At 33.1% G+C, this 22,272-nt stretch overlaps 1 protein-coding gene across 1 annotated transcript in view; it reads left to right on the forward strand.

Annotated features, from left to right (window-relative positions):
* The first annotated feature begins 5,771 nt into the window (after positions 1-5,771).
* LOC114329716 (gamma-aminobutyric acid receptor alpha-like) overlaps positions 5,772-22,272 on the forward strand; it is a 125,262-nt gene continuing 108,761 nt past the window's right edge. Inside the window, exon 1 of the mRNA XM_028278898.2 lies at positions 5,772-5,860. Coding sequence (XP_028134699.1) covers positions 5,817-5,860 — 44 coding nt within the window. The 5' untranslated portion in view covers positions 5,772-5,816. The remainder of the gene's footprint in view (positions 5,861-22,272) is intronic.

Genomic DNA, 22,272 nt, shown 5'->3' on the forward strand with positions numbered 1-22,272 from the left:
GTTTAAAGCTTTAAAATGGCGATTTATGAATGTCAAAAGGAAAGAGATCAAAAGGAAGACATATTACGGTTAGGAAGCCTCCATGCATGGTTGCTATGATTGCTCACCTCCACCAGGAGATGAAGCCGCAAGAAGAAGGAGCAATACTGGTAGTCATATACGCCGTACAGGCAATGTTTAATATTCATCTACGTATCATCATTTCTTATTTGGTTCAATTTGGTTCATTTTTGGTATGCAATTAAGGCATGTATGTACATATGCGAAATTATGAAAATAATTTCACAGTTGTGGGGACTGTATTATGGGATGTAGTTCAAAAGAATTGAGAAAGGTAATTATGTTACACAGACAATAGCTAAACTAAGTTTGCAAAAAAATCGTCACATATGAAGGTTTCACACGTGGTTTTTATCTCTAAAGTACAGAGATTTGCGGTATTTTCTTCAAGGAGAGAAAGCAGAGAAAGTTGCATCCTTTCACTTTGACACGAACAGGAGAAAGCGAGTTTTTCAGTTACAGTGTCTAAGAAAAAATGTCTGTACTTGGATAGGGATAAAACTGGGTACTCGGAATTATTATTCAGTGTAGGATTAAGAAATAGTTTTTAATATTTAGGTTCAGAATTTTGAATTTGATACAGACTTTTGAATTTGATACAGTGAAATATATAATATTATTTTTTTCATATGAAAAATTTAACAGTTTGTATTTTTAGCGTCCATACTTCGACTTAATAAAACATACAGGCACAACATAGCATTTATTGGCTAATATATACACTAAACACAACATGATGATCATTCGTAAATATCGAGTTTGTAGTCGGACAGAGGATTAATAAGATTTTTTACACAGTAGTGAAAAACTTTTTTTTTTAATTTTTAGAAATTAAAACATTCTAATAGTCAAGAATTTACTTGACAATTAATAATTGTCTCCTAAAACGATATCTGATTGTTTTTGTGTAATTTTATAAAATTTTGTATAAACTAAAATTTTTGTATAGTATATGAGAATTATAATACCCATGCTTAACATAGCTTGTACATGATTGTTAGATATTATCTCGAATGTATCTCCATTCATATGTCTTATATGTCTGTTTAAATTAACAAACTTTCTGCATCAAATCATATCAATAGATACAATAAGCGACAGCACTGATCTCTTTGTTTTAGTATACCGATTTCCAAAATTAAACTCAATTCGTCCAATACTCCTTATACTCCTTATTACATTTGCAAAATTTAAAATAAATTGTAAGAATTTTTAAAAATAATAGTTGTTTAATTAAACACAATATAATTAAAAAGTGATATAACATTTATTTTTCAGATTTAACTTTAAAATACATTTTTTGCCATTTTTAAACGTCTATGTCTATAAGGTAAAATTATTGACTATGAGATTCAGATCAAAGTCAAAAATGAATAACCATTTTCAATTTCGTTGCAACACGAAACTACAGCCGCATCATTATTCCAGTTCGATCAAAGAGTGCAGCAAGCACCTCTACCGGTTTCGAAACTTATTAGTGGTAGACTAACCAATTTCAATTTCGTTGCAACACGAAACTACAGCCTCATCATTATCCCAGTTCAAACATATTGCTTCAATTGATCTCAATTGGAGGATTGTAATAAACTTGCCTCAGAGACTTTTATCTGGCGTAGGCTGGTTACTTTCAGTAACCAGCGAAGAATTCGAATTATTGATTCAGAAGAATACCACGACTCCCGAATGGGTATCCCGAATAAAGTACGTGCCTCCTAGTGGCGGGATACGGGCAACAATACATTGGCTTTTAGGGCAGTCCTTACAGCAGGGATCCTGGCCTATACAGAAAAATGCAGGCGGGTGCGGAGTAATACTGCACTTTGGTTGCATTGGTGGTGTATTGGCTAAACGTGCAGGGCAGGGTATGGTGCTGATAGAAAAGGCATTCAGGCATCAAATATCCAAAAAAAAATTTTCAGGCCATAATAATGAAAAGACCTTCTCCAACGCAATAAAAACTTATATTGAAATGATGGCATCTCCTGAGGTAAAATATTTCGGAAGTAAAATGAGCCTCCGTTCGGATCTCCGGGTGAGGACTATCTCAAGGGAAACACCATTACAGGTTAGAAAAATCAGGATAGGGTCTTGGAATCTTGGTAGTCTTACAGGTAAGAGTCTGGAGTTAGTGGATGCGCTCAAACGAAGAAGAGTTCAAATTGCTTGTATTCAAGAAACTAGGTGGAAAGGACAAAGGGCGAAAGAACTAGGTGAAGGATACAAATTGTGGTATGTAGGGAGTAGTAACACTAGAAATGGAGTTGGTATAATTGCTGATAGTGAAATGAAAGATAACGTAGTAGCAGTTGTAAGAACGAATGATAGAATGATGTCAGTGAAATTTGTAATTGATAAAGAGGTATTGAATATTGTGTGTGTGTGTGTGTGTGTGTATGCTCCTCAAACAGGCCTGGGTGAGAATGAAAGAAGAGCTTTCTATGACCAATTAGGAGACGCACTGAGTGATATTCCAGCAGAGGAGAAAGTTATAATAGGAGGTGATTTCAATGCACATGTGGGCCAAGCCAAGACAGGATATAAAACAATACATGGGGGATTAGGCTTTGGAACTAGAAATGAAGCTGGGGATGACATGCTTGAATTAGCAACAGCATTGGATATGGCGATTGTTAATACACTTTTTAAAAAGAGAGAAACTCAACTTATTACCTACAAAAGTGGACGACATCAATCCCAAATAGACTACTTCATGATAAGGAAAGAAGACATACGTGAATGCAAGGACTGCAAGGTAATAGTTAGTGAGACAGTAAGCCAACAACATCAGCTGCTTGTTCTGGACATCGAAGTAAAAAAGCGAAACTAAACAAAAATATCGGAGAGGACCACAAAAAATCAAGTGGTGGATGCTAAAAGATGAGAAAGAAGTCTATTCAGTGAAAGAATAGTAGAAAAAATATGTTGGAACATGAAAGAAAACCCTAACACAATTTAGAGAAAAATGGCCAATATCATTAGAGAAACGGCTATTGAAATACTTGGGAAAACGTCAGGAAAGAAGTTTGAGGATAAAGAGACTTGGTGGTGGTCAAATGAAGTACAAGGAAAATTAAAAGAGAAGGGACAATAATATAAAAAGTAGCAAGAAACCAGATCGGATATAGATCTTCAAAACCATATGGTCGCCAAAAAGGAAGCGAAAGTAGCATTAGCAAAAGCTAAAGCAGCAGCGTATTCAAACCTATACGATCAACTTGATACCAGGGAAGACGAAGCAAAGATATATAAAATAGCCAAACAGAGCGCAAAGAAAGCAAGAGATTTTAATCAGATTAGATGTATCCGAGATGAAAATAATAAAATATTAATTCATGAAAAGGATGTCAAAAAGAGATGGAGAAAGTATTTTGACAGTTTATTAAATGAAGAATTTGACAGACAGCCTTTGGAGTTAACGGAGACAGTAACAGCAATGATTACCAGAATAACAAACGAGGAAGTGGCTCAAGCGCTTCAAAAAATAAAGAAAGGAAAAGCAGTCGGAGCAGATGATACTCCTGGGGAAGTATGGAGAGCATTGGGAAATACAGGAATAAGTTGGCTAGCAGGTCTATTTAATAGAATTATAGAAGTTGGACAAATGCCAGACGAATGGAGAAGCAGTATATTAGTACCTGTCTACAAAAACAAGGGAGACATACAACAATGTACAAACTACAGGGCTATAAAACTACTTAGTCACACCATGAAAATATGGGAGAGAGTAATTGATAGACGGATACGTGAAGAAACCGAAATATCCGATAATCAATTTGGCTTTATGCGGAGCAGATTAACATCAGATGCAATTTTCATTGTAAGGCAACTGATGGAAAAATACAGGAATAAAGAGACCAACACTCATATGGTATTCATTGATCTTGAGAAAGCATATGATAGAGTTCCTCGAGAGATTCTGTGGTGGGCACTCAATAAGAAAAGAGTATGTAAAGATTGTGAGAGATATGTATGAGGGAGTAATGACTAGTGTTAGGACAGGTGTGGGAGAGACTGATTAATTTCAGGTGAAAGTAGGACTGCACCAAGGATCGGTGCTTAGTCCTTATTTATTCTCATTAGTTTTGGACCAGATAACAGCGAAACTACAGGGTAGCATTCCATGGTGCCTAATGTATGCTGATGATGTAGTGTTAATAGGAAATAGTGAAAGAGACTTAGAACAAAAACTGGAACAGTGGAGACAAGCTCTGGAGGAAAAAGGTTTAAAACTTAGTGGGACAAAAACAGAGTATTTGGAATGTTCATTTAAAGATGGAGTTACTACAAATAAAATGATACCTTTGGATGGTGAAATGATTGTAAAAGGCAATAGTTTTAAGTACCTAGAATCGGTATTACAGAGTAATGGAGAAATATATGGAGATGCATGCAGTAGAATTAGGGCTGGATGGATGAAGTGGAAAGAAGCGAGTGGTGTGTTGTGTGACAGAAAAATTCCAATGAAGCTGAAGGGAAAATTCTATAAAACAGCCATAAGACCGGCTATGATGTACGAAACTGAATGTTGGGCAGTGAAAAAGAAAGAGGAACAACGAATGCATGTGGCGGAAATGAGAATGCTTAGATGGACGAGTGAAGTGACAAAGAAGGATAAAATTAGAAATGAGTATATTAGGGGAAGTCTAGGTGTGGTACCAATTGATGCCAAAATGAGAGAGCATAGGTTAAGATGGTTTGGTCATGTTCAACGTCGAGACGTTAATCACCCAATACAAAGAATAGCTGAAGTGCAGATTCCTGGAAGGAGTAGGAGAGGAAGGCCAAAGAAGACCTGGGGGGAGACGATAAGGCAGGACATGTTGGTAAAGGGGATTAACATTGATATGACCCAAGACAGAATTGTGTGGAGAAATGCAATTAGGGAAGCCGACCCAGCATTGGGATAAGGCAAAGAGAATGATGATGAAGAATACCAGGACAGTTGTAAACCTTTATTTAAAAAGTATGGCATTTATGATTATACCTTCATGAACCGCCCACCGTCACTAGCAGCAGTAGTGCAGTGACTAGTAAAGAGAATGAATCCCCGGAAGTCCTTATGAAGACATCACAAAGGATGTCGAAAGCTCGATGACGATCGATGCGGTTCAACCCAGAAGCCTGATGAATTTAGTATTCATTTTAGATTTAATTGAATTAACCATAGAAACCTTTATACGAAAAATCGGGAAAATCTAAACATTATAAATAAATACAGAAAGAAAAGAAAAACAAAGAAAAGAAAGAATATATAAGAATATAGGAAAACCTCACCCACTAAGGGTTGTGTCTAACTAATGTGATAAGGATATTGTTTATATATATCAAAATTTTAGATTAAGACAAGATATCCTATTTCCTATAATTTAAAAAAGTTTTAACCGTAGTATAGTAATCATTTCTGTTATACCTTGTATTTAAAGTTAAAAAAAATACTTTTATTTGAGTTTTCAGCAAAAAATTCAATTTTCATTTAAGAGCTATTTGCTCATAACCTGTTTCGCCACCAAAATCTCATAAGGCATTTCTCAGAAAATCAGAAAAGAGCAAATATTAACATTCAAACGAGTACAATTCGCAAATTCGCAAATGCGGCGCATGTTTTTGAGGATGCCACGTCTGGATGCTGTATGTACCGCGAAAAACAACCGCTTGGTCCGCATGGGACAGGCGCGCGCAGTTTGTTATATCAAAAGCCTTTCTGGCACCACCGAAGATTCTTCTGCTATCTAAGTTCAAAACTCTTGTTGTTAAAAATGTTGCGCATGTGTTTGGTTTTCATAATTATTGTAAAACTTGGGTAAGTGCTCTAATTTAAATTAAACAAACGTAAAATGTCAGAATTTGAATTTTTTTACAAATCTTTTGCATTCCTATTATAAATTTTTGAAATTTTATATTGAAAATAATTATATTGGATAAAAATTTAACTTTATGAAGACTTTGTTTTACGAATTATGATAATTTAAAAAGCAGTTTAAATGTTTATTAAAATTGGGATACTTGATTAAATCTAAATAATATCACTGTGTCCTTGAACAATTTTACTGATACTGCTATCATAGAGTCGGGATTAAAAAGCATTAAAAAGTTAAAATTATTCTTTAAAATTCACAGTTTTACTGAAAAATACATGAAAGATGCTCAAAAACGTATATAAATTTTACAAAAGCTTAAAACAAAAATAAAATTTATTTTTTCTCAACAAAAACAAAATCATGAAATCGTTTGAGAGCAAAATCATAGGATAGAATGAATATATAAAATAAAATAAATACCTCTTCTTCTTCTTATTTTTCTACATATCTTTCATAATATCTAAACTCCTTTTGCCCACTTGTGTGTAGGATTTTTTGTTGTATTGGTGGTGTATTCTCTTTTTCCATTCTTTTTTGTTTCTCGATATCATTTTTATTTCTGTAACTACAGTTCATCTCGTTGGCTTTTCCTGCATTTAATTTCATTCATCTAACTTTTTCTTGAATCCCTTTCATTTCTTTACTATTTTAGTTTCTAATATTCTCTTTGGCCATCTTTCGTCTTTCATTCTCTGTACGTGGCCATGTCATTCTAATTGTTTTCTGGTTATTCTAATTTTTATGGATTCTCAGTCTAGTTTCTAGTTGTTTTCTTACTTGATCATTTCTGATTCTGTCTTTCCTGGTGTTGTATTTTATTTTGTGTTATGTTGAGACATTCTTAAAATTTTGTCCTTTTTACGTTATTGGCTTTGCATCTTTGCCATTAAAACTTTTTTTGCTTTTCTTGGTATTTACTATCATCTTTAACTTCTGTATCTCTTCTATCTATATCTGTACCAATTTTTGAATCTTGTTTTGATTGTCCACTATAAGAACTATATAAATATAAGAACTATATACACTTCTGTTATCTGAAAGCCGCTTGTTTTTCCTCTAGTTTTTTTTTTCAATTTTGACTTTTAATTTATTCTTCGTTATTTTAGTATATATTTTAAATGTTATTTGTGCTAGACATATCGCTCTATAGTTCTTCTAGTTGGATCCCTCCTCTTTTTAAAAATTGATAGACTATTCTCCCAATATTTCGGTACTTATTTTGCTTCAATGCTTTCTTACATATGATCCAGAACCAGTATATTGGCTTTCTCAACCATCCATTTTATCATTTATGTTTCTATTCTATCGTCTCCGCCAGTTTTTCCGGTTTTAATTTTTTTTGTTGATTCTTTTTTCTCCATCCCAATGTGTGTTCTCTTCTTTTCTTGAGCTTAATGTGTCATTTTGAGTTCAGGCGTGAGTTTGTGTCTTCTTCTTATTGAAATTTATAGGTATAATTTCCAGACTTTCGTGAGCTTTGTGATGTATCTTGTTGTTGCCATCTAATGCAGCTGGTTAATATCTTTTTCTTCTTCTACGTTTTCTGCCATGACTTTATCTTCTATTTGCCATATCTGGATCTTTTCGTTTGTGAATATATATCTTTTCTTTCCTTTTTCTATTTCCTTTTTCTTTGATTAGATACTCTTTCTTAAAACGTGACTGAGCCAAATATAGACAAGTAAGGATCTGTTTTTATGTGGATGTGAGAGGTGGCATTCAGATTTTTGAGGATAAAGTTAGGTGATAACTTCGTTAATAATAATTGATTTATGGTCCTTCTCAAATATGCCCGGATCATTAATAAAAATAAAATATTTAAAAATTTCAAAAAATTTCGTTCTTTTTTCTAGTTTTTTTGCTTATAACTTAAAAACTGTTCATTTTAGAACAAAGTCGTATAGAAATAAAACAAAGATAATTAAATTTTCTATCAGATGCGATTGGTTAAAAATGTCTTAATTTATCACCTTTCCTTCAAAATAGCAATAAATATAAAATAAGGGGGCAAAACAAGCCTGTCTTTATTCAATGATTTTCCATCACTTAGGTTACACTTGGAACCTTCCTAATTCGCTTAGAACATTTTTGTAATGTGCTAAAACCGTACACCAAATTTCATTAAAATTGACATATTAGACTTTGCATAATAATTTTGCAATCTAAACTTTTTTTAAAAAATTAACTTTTTTTAAAATCTTGCACAACAAAAACTAGAACATACAAAGATTTCTCAATCTTTTTAAATATAAAGAAGTACTCCACCTATCTAATGCACTTTACAGAATTGAAATCGGATTATTTAAGCAGCCTCAGCAATGTTTTGAAATTATAAACAATTTTTTGGCTTATAAACAAATTAGTGCTGTGGCCAGAAGGGGGTGCTACGGGCTCCTGTATTTAGATGGACTTACCCAAGTTTTTTTATGTATTTTGACCCGTAGAACACGAATTTTTTGGGTAACAGTTGATCCGGATGTCGATAAGATTGTTATAAACAAAGAACTTAACGAATTATATAAAATTGATTTTTCGCAAAAGAAAACATTTTTTTGTATTTTTTGGGTAATTCTAAGCAAAAAATGTTCTTACAAGTTTTTTCGTAGGATGCATAGTTTTCGAGATAAACGCGGTGGAACTTTTTGAACGCGAATAACGTTTGATTAAAAAATAAAATAACAATTCTGCTGACAGCATTTGAAATTTTAAGTCAAATTATACCGGTTTTAATTATTTGCATTGCTAAAAATTATTTTTTTTATTATTAAACAAAGCTATTTGTTTATAAACCAAAAATTGTTTATAAATTTAAAACATTGCTGGGGCCCCTAAAATAATCCGATTTTAATTCTGTGAGGTGTATTAGATAGGTAGAGTATCTCTTCATATGTGAAAAAATTAGCCAACTTCTAAATGGTCTACTTTTTGTTCAGAAAGATTTTAAAAAATTTAACCTTTTTTAAAAACATTTAGATTGCAAATTTATTATGCAAAATTTATTAGGTAGATTTTAATGAAATTTGGTACACGATTTAAGTATGTTACAAAGAATTTCCTAAGCGAATTACTAGGTTCTAAGTACCACCAAAGTGGTTAAAAAATATTGAACAACAACAAACTTATTTTGCCCCCTTATTTTGTATTTATTGCTATATTGCAGAAAAGATAATACCTTAAGACATTTTTTACCAGTCGTATATCATACAAAATTTAATTATATTTCTTTTATTTCTCTACGACTTTGTTCCAAAACGAATTGTTTTAAAGTTATAAGCAAAGAAAGCAGAAAAAAATCGATGTTTTTCGAAATTTTTAAATATTTTAATTTTTTATTAATGTTCCGGACATATTTATGAAGGAGCATAAGCCAATTATTATTACTGAAGGTGTCACCTAACGTTATCTGCAAAAATCCGAATGCCACCTCTCACATCCAAAAATAGACGTTTTTTCGCAGATCCTTACTGGTCTATAGTGATTACTGTCTAATCTATGTTTGCTCCTTTGAAAGACCTAACATCTAAAATTTTGGAACAATGTCTTGCTTCAATAACAATAATGATCTATTTGTATTTATTTGGATTTAAAGATAAAATGTATAAAAACAAGTTTCGTTAGATTTCTTAAAAACAAGCAAACATAATTCCTGTAAGCAATGTTTTTTAATTAGCTGTTTCATAATACATGTAATGTAACCTACTGTAAATGAGTATAATGCCTGTGCCCAATCTCTGGTTAATCAAGAAAGTTCTTCTAAAAAGCATGTGAAAACATGTTCTTACTATACCTATTTTTGAGTGTAACAGCATGGCACCAAACAAAATATGTTCACGAAAAATATTCATATTTTTTAATGTTTACTTTGTCTTATGTTTGTTTATATTATTATGTAATTATTTTTATGTATCTTATGCGGGTAAAATAAATAATATAATCAAATACCGAATTGGTTTGGAAACAACAGGACAGTTGTTGTGTGGTGTGTGATAAGCAATAGAAATTTAATCAGTTGTTGACACAAAAGCGAGGTAAAGTGCATGTTCAGGAAACCGGCGAAGAAAATACGGTTTAAATCTCCAATTGATTTATTGTCACATATTGATTATGATTAATCAGTATTAATCGAGACATGTTAGTCCATCATTTTAATAAAAAATGGAAGCATTTTGATTCGTCTTTGTGCCATCTATAATAGATTTATAGACCAGGACGCATCTGTAAAAAATATTAGTACATTTGGATGTTGATATGTGACTCATATTTTTTACAGAAATTGCTTGAAAATATCTCATATAATAATATTTGCGTTATTCTTCCACTCAAAAAGGCCCGGAACATTGTTTAAATAATCAAAATGTCAAAAATTAAGGAAAAATTCGATTTTTTTCTTCGTTTTTTGATTATAACTTTAAAAGTATTCAATTCCAAGAAAAGTTGCACTAACATAAAAGTTGCGTAATTAAATTTCCTACAATACGGGATTAGTTAAATATTTTAAAAAAGTCACCCTTGTTGCAAAATAACAATAATTGCTAAAAAACCATAAAAAACAAGTATGCGCATTTTACGTTTTTCAACCATTTATGCTACTCATATGATCTTCATATTTCACCCAGAAAAACTTTATGATATAGTAAAACAATACTATAAATTTTATTAGTATTGAATTAATAGATTTTGCAAAATAAATTTTGCAATCCAGCTTACGCAAAAAAAATTCATTTTTTTCAAAATGTTGCAGGACTGAAAATAAAGTAGACAAGTTGAATCTTTTTTTTGCATATAGATGAATACAATTGCAAATTTGCAATTTGCAAATTTAAAATGGGTTAACTACCATGGCGTCAGGAATTTTTTTAAATAAACATTAATTTTTGGTGCTATGCGCATGACAGCGGATACGTTTGCTCTGATTGGGAATTCCAGCCTTTGATAATGATTGTTAAATTTTAATTTTTAGTACATTTCGATATAAATAAATAAATTTATTTGTTGCAAAATAAAAACACATACTCTGTCCTTTGAAATAACACTTTTTTTAGCAATAACTTTCTTCGTTCGTATATTTTAACTTAGAGAATAAAAGTTTATTATCATTAAAAATATGCAATTGTTTAAACAATATTTCACAAAAAATAATCAAATTAGTTTCATTTTTGTGGAATTAAAATATTAAAATACAGTAAAATATAGAGTAAGAAAATAATAATGTAATAAACGAGCGTTCGGGTATTTATATACGACTGTATTATTTATTTATACAAGTTTACTTTACAAACTTTAGCTTAAGACTAAACTTTATTTACAAATATGCCCGTATTTATACCCAGTTGTTATTCTGGAACAATCGACGCCCATCTCTAGCTATCAGCGTGTTCCTCCTACGGGTCGTACGTTCGAGAAGTTCCTCCTCCTTTCCGCCGAGGTCTAGATCATTCGATGACGCCATTCTCGAGGTGTTTACTGTTATACGGCGGTCGGCCAAGATTTCTCTTTTGTTACAATAATATTAGATAAAGATTGGAAGAAATATTTTTTGGATATCAACTTGTGTGAAACGAACACCGCTGTCCTGCGCGTAGCAACAAAAATTAATGTTTATTTAAAAAAATCCTGACGCCGTGGTAGTTAACCGATTTTAATTTTGCAAATTGAAAATAAGAGGTACAGTATTCTTCTATACGTAAAAAATTTTTTACTATCTGCTTTATTTTCAGTCCTGCAACATTTTGAATAAATGAATTTTTTTGCGAAAGCTGGATTGCAAAATTTAATTTGCAAAATCTGTTGAACCGATCTTAATGAAATTTACAGTATTGTTTTACTATATCATAAAATCTTTCTGTGTAAAATATGAAGGTCCTAAGTATACCATAAATGGTTGAACAACGTAATACTTATTTGTTTATGGTTTTTTCGCAATTATTGCTATTTTGCCACAAGGGTGACAGTTTTTAAAATTTTTAACTAATCCTATTATAGGAAATTTAATTACGCAACTTTTATGTCAGTGCAACTTTTCTTTGAAGTGAATAAATTTAAAGTTATAATCAAAAACGAAAAAAAAATTTAATTTTTCCTTCATTTTAACATTTTGATTATTTTAACAATGTTCCGGATCTTTTTGAGCAGGAGGATAACACAATTATTATTATATGAGTTAATTCCAAGCAATTTCTGCAAAAAATATGAGTCACCTCTCAACGTCCATCTCAAAACAGATGCGCCCTGGACTATTAAAATAGTAGGAGGTATAGTAATGGATTACTATACTTCCAATCATTGAATCATGTGGACTCGCTCATATAATATTATAATCTGTCTGCCCTTTTGTCCAGTGTGTGTAAAGTGTTTTATTAATTTTAATTAAATGTCTTCTACATTCTGGGATATTTTCCTCCTTTTTTGATGATACGCCCCTGATGATGCTCTGAGAGCGAAAGTACTTTGGCAAGATTTAATAAATAACTGTGCTGGATATCTGCCTTTTATTTCTAAAATTTTAGTTTTCTTTTTTCGGGAATAGCTTTAATTTTTGGAAGTTGGCAATAACCGAATATTTGGGAAAGTAATTTTTTGCGCTGCTTCTAATAATAAAACACTGAAAATGTTTTGTTTTTAAAACTTCCATAAAATTTATTATAAATTAATATCACTGCAACTGTTTCAGCAGAGTGCTTTTCTCAAGTGATATATTTTACTGTGTGTCTCCATTTTCTTGATTTAAAAATTATCAGACAGCAAAATAAACATGAGTTCTCCCAGTGGCGGCTCGTCAGAGAAGGCAAGGGAGGCACAGCCTCCCCATAAATTTTTTACACACTCTACACTGTTTTGTTTATCATGAATCGCGAAAACAACAAGCAGTCTCACTATTATACAACGTGTAAATTCCATATTATCACTAATTATCCAAACGTACGGAGCATTAGCATTAGAACGCATGATCGCGTCTCAGTTTTATTACATATTATTGTAGGCAGGACCCTGGGTTATCCCGAGATTCATGAACGGAGCCGAGAAGCCCAGCAGACTCCGTTGTTGATAATGCTCTGTGCAGCGCAGCAGGCGTTTAAGGAGACCCGGTCTTCTAACAGTGGCATCTACGGTGCCATCACACGCTGCCCGGAGATATACCAAGGGAGGCAGAGTAGCTTCTCGGCTCCGGTGCGTGGTTGCGTACGTCTCGGGACAACGAATTTTAGGGTCCTGACTAAAAATATTGAAAAATCTAAAAGTAAGAATTTTGTTATGAAATTTGGTATGTGGGGTTATAATAATATTTGGAACAACTTGCTCAAAAATCTTTTTCAGATATCTCTAACTCAAAGCAAAATATCGGTAATTTATCGTGTTTTTGAATTCGCAGTAGGCCGCTTTTAGAATTAAAAAAATTCAGTTGAGTATCTTAAAAAATTTGAAGCTTCATTATGTATGGACGGCAAAACTTCAAATCTGTATTTATTTTGATATGCATAGGTATCTATTTACAAATAGATGGAATTGTTAACAAATAAACGACACAAACTTTGGTATTAAACTTTTACAATTAGACTAACTATTTTTAAAATGATATGATATCATGAAGATTATGAATTAGGATGATATTATGAAATGTAAATAAAAAATGGTCAAAAAATGGGGCATTAAATTACATTTTTTTGCTAGTGCACATTTGTCTAGATATTTTACAGTTAGGTATAGCCTCCCCTATTGTAAAAATCACGAACCGCCACTGAGTCCTCCATATTTCATAAACCTACCTATACTGACACAACTATACACAGTTCATCATCCCACCCTACACAACATAAATTAGCAGCCTACCATATAGTGGAGTCACTGAAGGTGGATATAAACTATTACCTCCGATTTCGTTGAACCTCCATCGATTTGCATGAAAATTGGAGAGTGGTTAGAGGATATCTCAAGGAACAAAGGTGACAACTTGTGCTTTTACCCTGGGGGTGGATGCCACCCCTTCTCGGGGGTGAAAATTATTTTATTAAAAATAACCCCATAATTCGATAGAGGGACAAATTTCAAGTAAAAATTTGTTATATAAAGTTATTACAATAAATCAAAACTTTTTAAGTTATTAAAGATCAAAGATTTTAATATTTGTTGAGAAAAATGCATGTTTTTAACCAATTTTTATCAAATCAAAAAGTGTAACTTTTTGCAAAAAAGTTATAATTATCAAAATTGAAGCTAATAAAAAATTAAATAAACCTCTTACTAGAAAAACCTTTTAATTTTAACTAAAAGTGAGTTATAGATAATTGAATGTATATTTTTTTCGGCGAGTAAAAAACTCTAAGTATTCAAGCTGAAATAACGGGACATTGATGCATTTTATAGCATAAACTTATTAAACATTTGTCAAAGTACTTACAAATATCTATCAAATGAGCCCCGGAACATGTTGATAGCGTTAAAATTTATGCTCCAAAATTTTTTCAAATTTTGGATCTTTTAAAAATTTTTCCAAAAAATGTTATTGTTTCTTTTTTAATAACTCCGTTCGTGTTTACGATATCAGGTTCATATAAAATTTGTTTGAAAGTTAATTCCAAGTGCTATTTAGGAACGTTGAACCTAATCTTTTAAACCCCTTACTTTTTTAAAAATAAAAGGCTAAATTGCCCCGGTTTCATGGTTCCCACAGCAAAATTTAAGATTTTTCTATCTCGGTTATTTTTTACCCTATAGAAATAGTAAAACAGGTAAACTATTTGGCACAGAAAAAACTTAAATTTGGTTATATATATTTTTTTACGTATATTGAGTATTTTTGGAGTATTATCAAAAGAATATGAGAATTACAATAAATTTAAAAATTATGATTTTTTTTTAAATTACACCTTTTTTTCAAAAATATGCATTCCAAACCGGTCAAAATTATCGAAAGCATTACTTATGCGAATATAAAGAAGTTCTGGTAAGGATTTTTATAAATTTTAATTTTTGTGGAAATGGCGTATGTTTTATTTTTCACTTTTTCCTAAAAAATTTGAAACGGTTCTATTATTTTCATTATGACTTTCTTAATTTTGACGCTATTACCTTGTTTTGAAGCTCATTTGATAGGTATTCCGAAGTACGTTAACAAATGTTTAGCAGGAATATTTTATACATTGCATCGTTTTCCCGTTATTTAAGCTTGAATACTTAGATTTGAGTACTCGTCGAAAAAAATACACATTCAATTGCCAATAACTCACTTTTAACTAACATTAGATTAGTTGTTTATGTGAGAAATGTATTCAATTGTTTAATATCTTTAATTTCAGTAATAACAACTTTTTGGTAAAAGCTTACAGTTTTTGATTTATACGTGAAAAACCGATTTAAAACTTGCATTTTTTTACGAAAAAATAAAATTTTTGGTCTTTAATAACTCAAAAAGTGTTGATTTATTTTAATAACTTTATATAACAAATGTTGCTTATAATTTGTCCATCTATCGACTTATGGTATTATTTTGAATAAAATAATTTTCACCCCCGAGAAAGGGTGGCATCCACCCACAGGGTAAAAGCGCAAGTTGGAATCATGTCACCTTTGTTCCTTGAGGTATCCTCTAATTACTCACCAATTTTCATGAAAATCGATGAAGGTTCAACGAAATCGGAGGTGAAAACCTTCAGTGACTGCACTAATAGTATGTTACATAGATGAACAGAAATTTCCATGTCAAAAAATAACTTCGCGATAGTATTGAATTTCATTAAGCAAAATAGCAATAAACAATGGGTACAACGAACGAACAATAAACAAACCAAAAACTGCATCAGAAAGCCCTGAAATTAGTCTTCTCACCACCAGAGAAAAAACCCAGTACCTTCTGCTCTATTACAAACACAGACAAGATATCAACAGAAATTAGCCAAACACATAAAAAAGAAAAAAATAACACCAGCCTTCAGAACAAACAATAACTTAAGCAATTATATTAAAAACAATTAGAGTCAAAAGAAAAAGCAATTACAGAGGGTGTATATAAAACAATATGTGGTGAATGTCCAAAAACTTACATAGGTCAAACTGGCAGAATCTTTGGTAAACGTATAGCAGAACACAAAAGGCCTTTTAATAATAGAAAAACAGATTCTACATACGCACTTTACCTTCTAGATAATAATACTTCTTTCAATGAACACTTTCCAATTTTTCTTATTCAAAGTAAAGCCCTTAAGCTATCTTTATTAGAATTTGTAGGAATTAGTAAATTAAAAAATAACAGACATAATTCTGAATGACTAACTTAAGAAAACAGCTCCCCACTCCTCAACCTATTCAGTTGAAGAGCATAAACTGTAGACGCATAGTAACAATATATCACTTGAGGAAGGTACTCTACCGAAACAGGTGTAGTGACAGTAACTTATAGTAAATTTTGTGGAAGTATTGGAAACAAAAGTTTTCAGTGTTTTATTGTAAGATAAAATAAATTTCCATCAAGTAACGGTCGAATCCATCAATAACCGAATACCTGGGAAAGTAAGTTTTACGGTACTTTTTAGTTTGCCCTCCGCACGTATCATCTCACGGGCTATGATGATGTGAAGCAGAGCGGTATAAAAATAAGCTTGAGTCTAAGTTTAGGTGAATAAAGTTTAAAATTCCCAATCGAAAAGCCGTCTTACTACTTCTCAAAGTTGATATTTATTTTTTAACACCTGTAACATATCCTAGTTTATTTTACAGAGCATTTTTAAATGATTTTAATTCTAATCGTGTAGTAAGATTTTCTAATTCTGTCCAATCTGATTAGTATTACACTGGGAATAATCTACTTACATTATTATATTGAGAATAAAGTACCCCGCACAAACCTTATGGAAAATAGGTCCCAGTGGATTTCGTTCATGCTTTGGGAAAATACTCTTTGAAGCATCCTGATAAAAAGTTCTCATGGGAACAACTCAATCGTATGAAGGATTTTCAAGATATAGAGACTCAAACTCTGAAAATTTTAAGATTTACGGGGTATTCCAATTCCGTGAGTTACTGGTTATTTGGCAACATGTAGAAGTTTGGATCAAGGAAAAGTACTAGTAGTCTAGGATTTTTTCCTGGATATCCAATGCCGACCTTTACTTTGACCTTGATCTTCAACGGACGTCATCTTCTAGAGTTTCGAGGGTTTTCGGCATTAAATTGATATAAACAGATTACTCACGGGTTTTTGGGATCGCAAAACACGAATATGCCATAAGAATTGACCTCCGGATGACGTGGTGGCCAGGGCCACTGCAAGGGACGTCATCTAGAGTTTCAATGGTTTTCGGCATTTAATTGATGCAAATGAATTACTGGCGGGTTTATTGAGGTCGCTTTATACGAATATGCCACCAGAACCGACTCCCGGAGCACCTGGTTTCTAAGGTCAATGATAGCGGCTCCTGGAGTTTCGAGGGTCTTTGGTACTATTGATGCAAACGAATTTCTCATAGCTTTTTGGAGTTGCTGAACACGAATATCCCATCAGAACAGACATCGGAGTACCTGTTGCCTAAGGCACGTCACGCTTTGGAAATTCGAGAGCTTTCGGTACTAAATGAATGCAAACTGATTACTCGCAGGTTTTCGGGGCTGCAGAACGTGAATACGCCATCAGATCCGACCCACGGAGCACCTGGTGCCTAAGGCAGCTCTTCTTCTGGAGTTTCGACAATGTATGCATGTTCGTCAACCCCAAAAACCTAAGAGTAATCCATTTGATTCTTCCGAAACTCCAGAAGATAACCTGTCTTAGCCACCAGGTGCTCCTGTGTGTGTGCTGATCACGTATTCGTGTTCAGCAACCCCAAAAACCTATAACTAATCCGTTTGCATTATTGTAGTACCAAAGATCCTCGAAACTCCAGGAGCCCCTTTCATTGATCTTGGAAATCAGGTGCTCCGGGAGTCGGTTCTGGTGGCATATTCGTGTATAGCGACCTCAAAAAACCCTCCAGTAATTCATTTGCATCAATTAAATGCCGAAAACCATCGAAATTCTAGAAGATGACGTCCCTTGCAGAGGCCCTGGCCACCAAGTCATCCGGAAGGCAATTCTGATGGCATATTCGCGTTTAGCGATCCCAAAAACCCATGAGTAATCTGTTTATGTCAATTGAATGCCGAAAACCCTCGAAACTCTAGAAGATGACGTCCGTTGAAGGTCAAGGTCAAAGTAAAGGTCGCCACTGGATAGCCAGGAAAAAATCCTAGACCACTGGTACTTTTCCTTGATCCAAACTTCTACATGTTGCCAAATAACCAGTAACTCACGGAATTGGAATACCCCGTAAACCTTATAATTTTCCGAGTTTGGGCCTCTATATCTTGAAAATCCTTCATACGATTGAGTTGTGCCCATGAGAACTTTTTATCAGGATGCTTTAAAGAATATTTTCCCAAAGTATGAACGAAATCCACTGGGACCTATTTTTCATAAGGTTTGTGCGGAGTCCTTTGAGGTATTTTGTTTGTGTATAATTGCAACGAGTTTTCTAGTTTTGACAAGTTGTCACATTCAAGTAAATTAACCAAAATAAACTTTTAGTTCTGCATCTAATGTCAAATTGTCACGAGGGCAACGCAAATCGGCAATTTTAAGCGCTCGAGAGTAATTCGGTAAGATTATTTCATGAATAAAACTGTATCTATAAATAATTTTAACTAATAATTTATTGATATTTCCGTCTGAATATTTGCTAAACCTGCTTATCTTGTTCACTTTGAGAAGTTGTAAAACATTAATTTTGATGAATGTTACTAAATGTTCATTTAAAAAGACTTGAATTTTGTAGGTGAGTATTAAAAATTATATTTCGAATATCACACGATAGTAAGAATAAATAAGAAAATAATGCTCCAGTTTGTTTCTCAAACTTGTTGCCATTTGGCAATAGTTACTAGAGCACTGCGGGCTCTTGTTTCTAATGCCAGGCAACAAGTTTTCGAAAAATTTTGGCATTATTTTCAATTTATTCTCACTCTCTTGTGATATTAATATTGTGACATTTGAAATGGTATTTATACATTAAATGTATTTATATATTACATTATTATTATCCAGATTTAGCCATACGGCTTACACTCCCTCTAAGGGGAAAATTGACTCATCCCAGATACCTACGGTATCAAAAGGATTGAGCTCTGGTGGGACTCTTTCCGTGTTATCGAGCCCTCTAGGTGACTTTCGAGGAGGTTCTTCGGAACGACTCCAGTGTTAGACATAATAATAGGTATCGTCTGGGTACTTTGCTTTCTCCATTGTCTTCGTATTTGAATTTCCAGAACTCTGTACTTGGCGATATTTTCAGTAAATTTACTACGTAGATTATTGTTGTTAGGTATCGCCACATCAATTAGTGTTGTTTGTCTTGTTAATTTGTTAACTAGTAAAAGATCTGGTCTATTATGTGCCACTGTTTCATCTGTGAGCACAGTGCGGTCCCAGTATAGCTTGTAGTTGCCATCCACAAGCATACTTTCAGGGACATATTGATAATATGAAAGATGGTCCGTTTGGAGAAGACCCAGCTTGATAGTTATCTCTTGATGAAGGATTTTTCCCACTGCGTCATGCCGTTCCTTGTATTGAGTTGCAGCAAATGCCTGGCAGCCCCCTGTAAGATGTTGGATGGTTTCTTGGGTTTGGTATCCATATCGGCATTTGTCGTTTTGGACCTGAGGGTCTTTGATGATATATTTCAGGTAATTTTTGGTTGGTATAACCTGATCCTGAATGGCCAGTAATGAACCCTCCGTTTCAGGGAACATCTTTCCTGATGTCGATATAGTATTGGCTGACCTCATTGGGATGTCGCCCGTGCAGAGGTTTACCCATCCAGGTGCGCATTTTTTCGTCTTTAGTGAGGTGGTTTATGTGCATTTCTAGTTCCCTCAGTTTGATCGGTGTTGTGTCATCTACTGCGCAAATAGCGCGATGTAGAGTAGATGTCTCAGCTGGTATCTGAAAATAAGTTCTTAAATTAGCAATTTGTTTATCTAATTGCTCACCTATATCCATAAGTCCTCTTCCTCCTAGATTCCGTGGTAATGTTGTTCTTTCTACTGCACTTTTACGATGGTGTTTTTGAGCCTTTGTGAGGTGTATTCTTACTTTTCGCTGAAGATTCTCTATGTCCGTTTTTGTCCACTTAACAATGCCAAACGAATAGCTAAGCGCGGAACATGCGTAGGTGTTTAGTGCCTTAAACAAATTTCTACTGTTAAGGTGTGAACGAAGCAGCTGTTTTACCCTTCGTATAAACTCAGTAGTTATCTCAGTTTTCACTTGCTTATGGTCAATTTTCCGCGCTTGCTTTACTACAAGATATTTATACACATCGTTTTCACCCATGGCCTCGATGCTCTGGCCATTTTGCATATCGAATCCTCCGGGCTGTACATTTCCTCTGACTATATTTAAAACACGGCACTTGTCTAGTCCGAAGTGCATACTAATATCATTTGAAAAGGATTCTACAGTTCTTAGCATCTCATTTAGTTGGTTTCGAGTGGAAGCCATCAATTTCAAATCATCCATATACAACAGATGATTAAGCTTTGCCACCACATTGTTGTTATTTTTGATGCTAAAACCTGCGTCAGTGGAGTTCAATAGCTGAGATAGTGGGTTCATAGCTAGACAGAACCACAGTGGACTTAACGAATCTCCTTGGAAAAGGCCCCGGCTGATTGCGATATTTTCAGTTTCGATGTTATTTTCACCACGTATTTGAAGGTGAATTCTAGTCTTCCACTCTGTCGTTATATGCTGCAAAAAGGTCACTATATTATCATCGACTTTATATATTCTCAATATATCTATAAGCCATTCATGCGGCACTGAATCAAACTCTTTTTGGAACAATTTGTACAAATCTAAAGCACCCTAACATGCGCGGGTTCGATCCCCAATGCAAGATTTTATTTTTTTATATATTTTATGATTGTAAGTATATTTGTTATATAAATTTTTTTTTTCAGAAAATGCGTATTTAGTTAATATTGTTGCCAACAATTATTGTTCAGAAATCATATCTTTGTGGCATTATTCAATGTGTTTGTGTGTGTTTTATTCTTTTATTTTTTTAATTTTTGGTATTGTTTTAATAACATTTTTTGGAAAGTAGTAAGTAATAAAGTTAGTTAAATATTCAAATAAAATATAAATAAACTGTTTAAAGTACAATATATCAATTTCGTTGAAATCACATAATAGAAGTATAACTTCTTACGTGCGTACAAAGTACACACATTCTTTTTTTTTCATGTCACTTCTCCAGTTAGATGTAAACGGGTGTTCCGTAAGGAGCAGCTCGGAGCTCGTAACATGACAGAATGAACCTTATATTGTGGTGGAGGCGTCATGCTAATTCTTAAGGGCGAATCCACCAAATCGAAGTTTTTGGTCCCCTAGGCTCTAGGTCAGTGCTAAGCCCAAAGGCGGTAACTGATTTTTTATCGAAAATGAGATTTTTGTATTTTTAGGTAGAATAGGGTAATTAGTATATATTTACAAAGTCTTTGGATTTATAGAAGCATTATATTTTAAATAAAATTGCAATTTTGTTAGCGGTATCTACACTTTTCAGTTAAAATACTAAGCCATTTGGCGACAAATGTTAAATACTATGGCGTTTTGACGCTATCTGCTACAGTTGCCGTCCATATACCTTCGCATATTGCACTTACCGCTAATATACTTTCAAGAATGCTACGCCTACTTTAAAAACCACCAAATCGCCTTAGTATTACAAAGTAAATTCTGCCTAATAGTCCAGGAACCGAAGCTTTTCACCCCTCAATTTTTACAGAATGGATCGATTTGCTTGAAAATTTGAGAATAAGTAGTGGATGTTCCAAGGATCAAAATCTATATGATGCCGAAAGGCGCTTTTATTATGGGGGTGTTTGCCACCCCATCTCGGGGGTGGAAATTTTTTATTATATTTTGACAGCAAAAGTTGATAAAAACATTAATTCTAAGCAAAAAATGTTGTATACATTTTTTTCATAAAACTAATAGTTTTCGATTTATTCGCTATCGAAAATGTTAGTTTTATATGGAAAAAATCAATGTTCTTCTATAGTATACTCATTTACTATTCACTCAATTTTTGTCGCAGAAAATAATTTTTCACACCAAGTTCTTAAGAATTAAATAACCTACAATTTCATATTTAAACATTTTTTCTTATCTTTGATGCTAATCTTTCTATTCTGAAGAAAATGGCATTTTTTACAAAACTACAAAAATTCTTTATTCGCTTTTAACTTCAGTTTTTTAAAAACTAATCATTTTAAGCCAGTCAAACTTCTAGAATCTATTAATAATACACAAATAAAGAAG

The sequence above is a fragment of the Diabrotica virgifera genome, chromosome 5 (assembly GCF_917563875.1).
Source record: "Diabrotica virgifera virgifera chromosome 5, PGI_DIABVI_V3a".
NCBI classification, from domain to species: Eukaryota; Metazoa; Arthropoda; class Insecta; order Coleoptera; family Chrysomelidae; genus Diabrotica; species Diabrotica virgifera.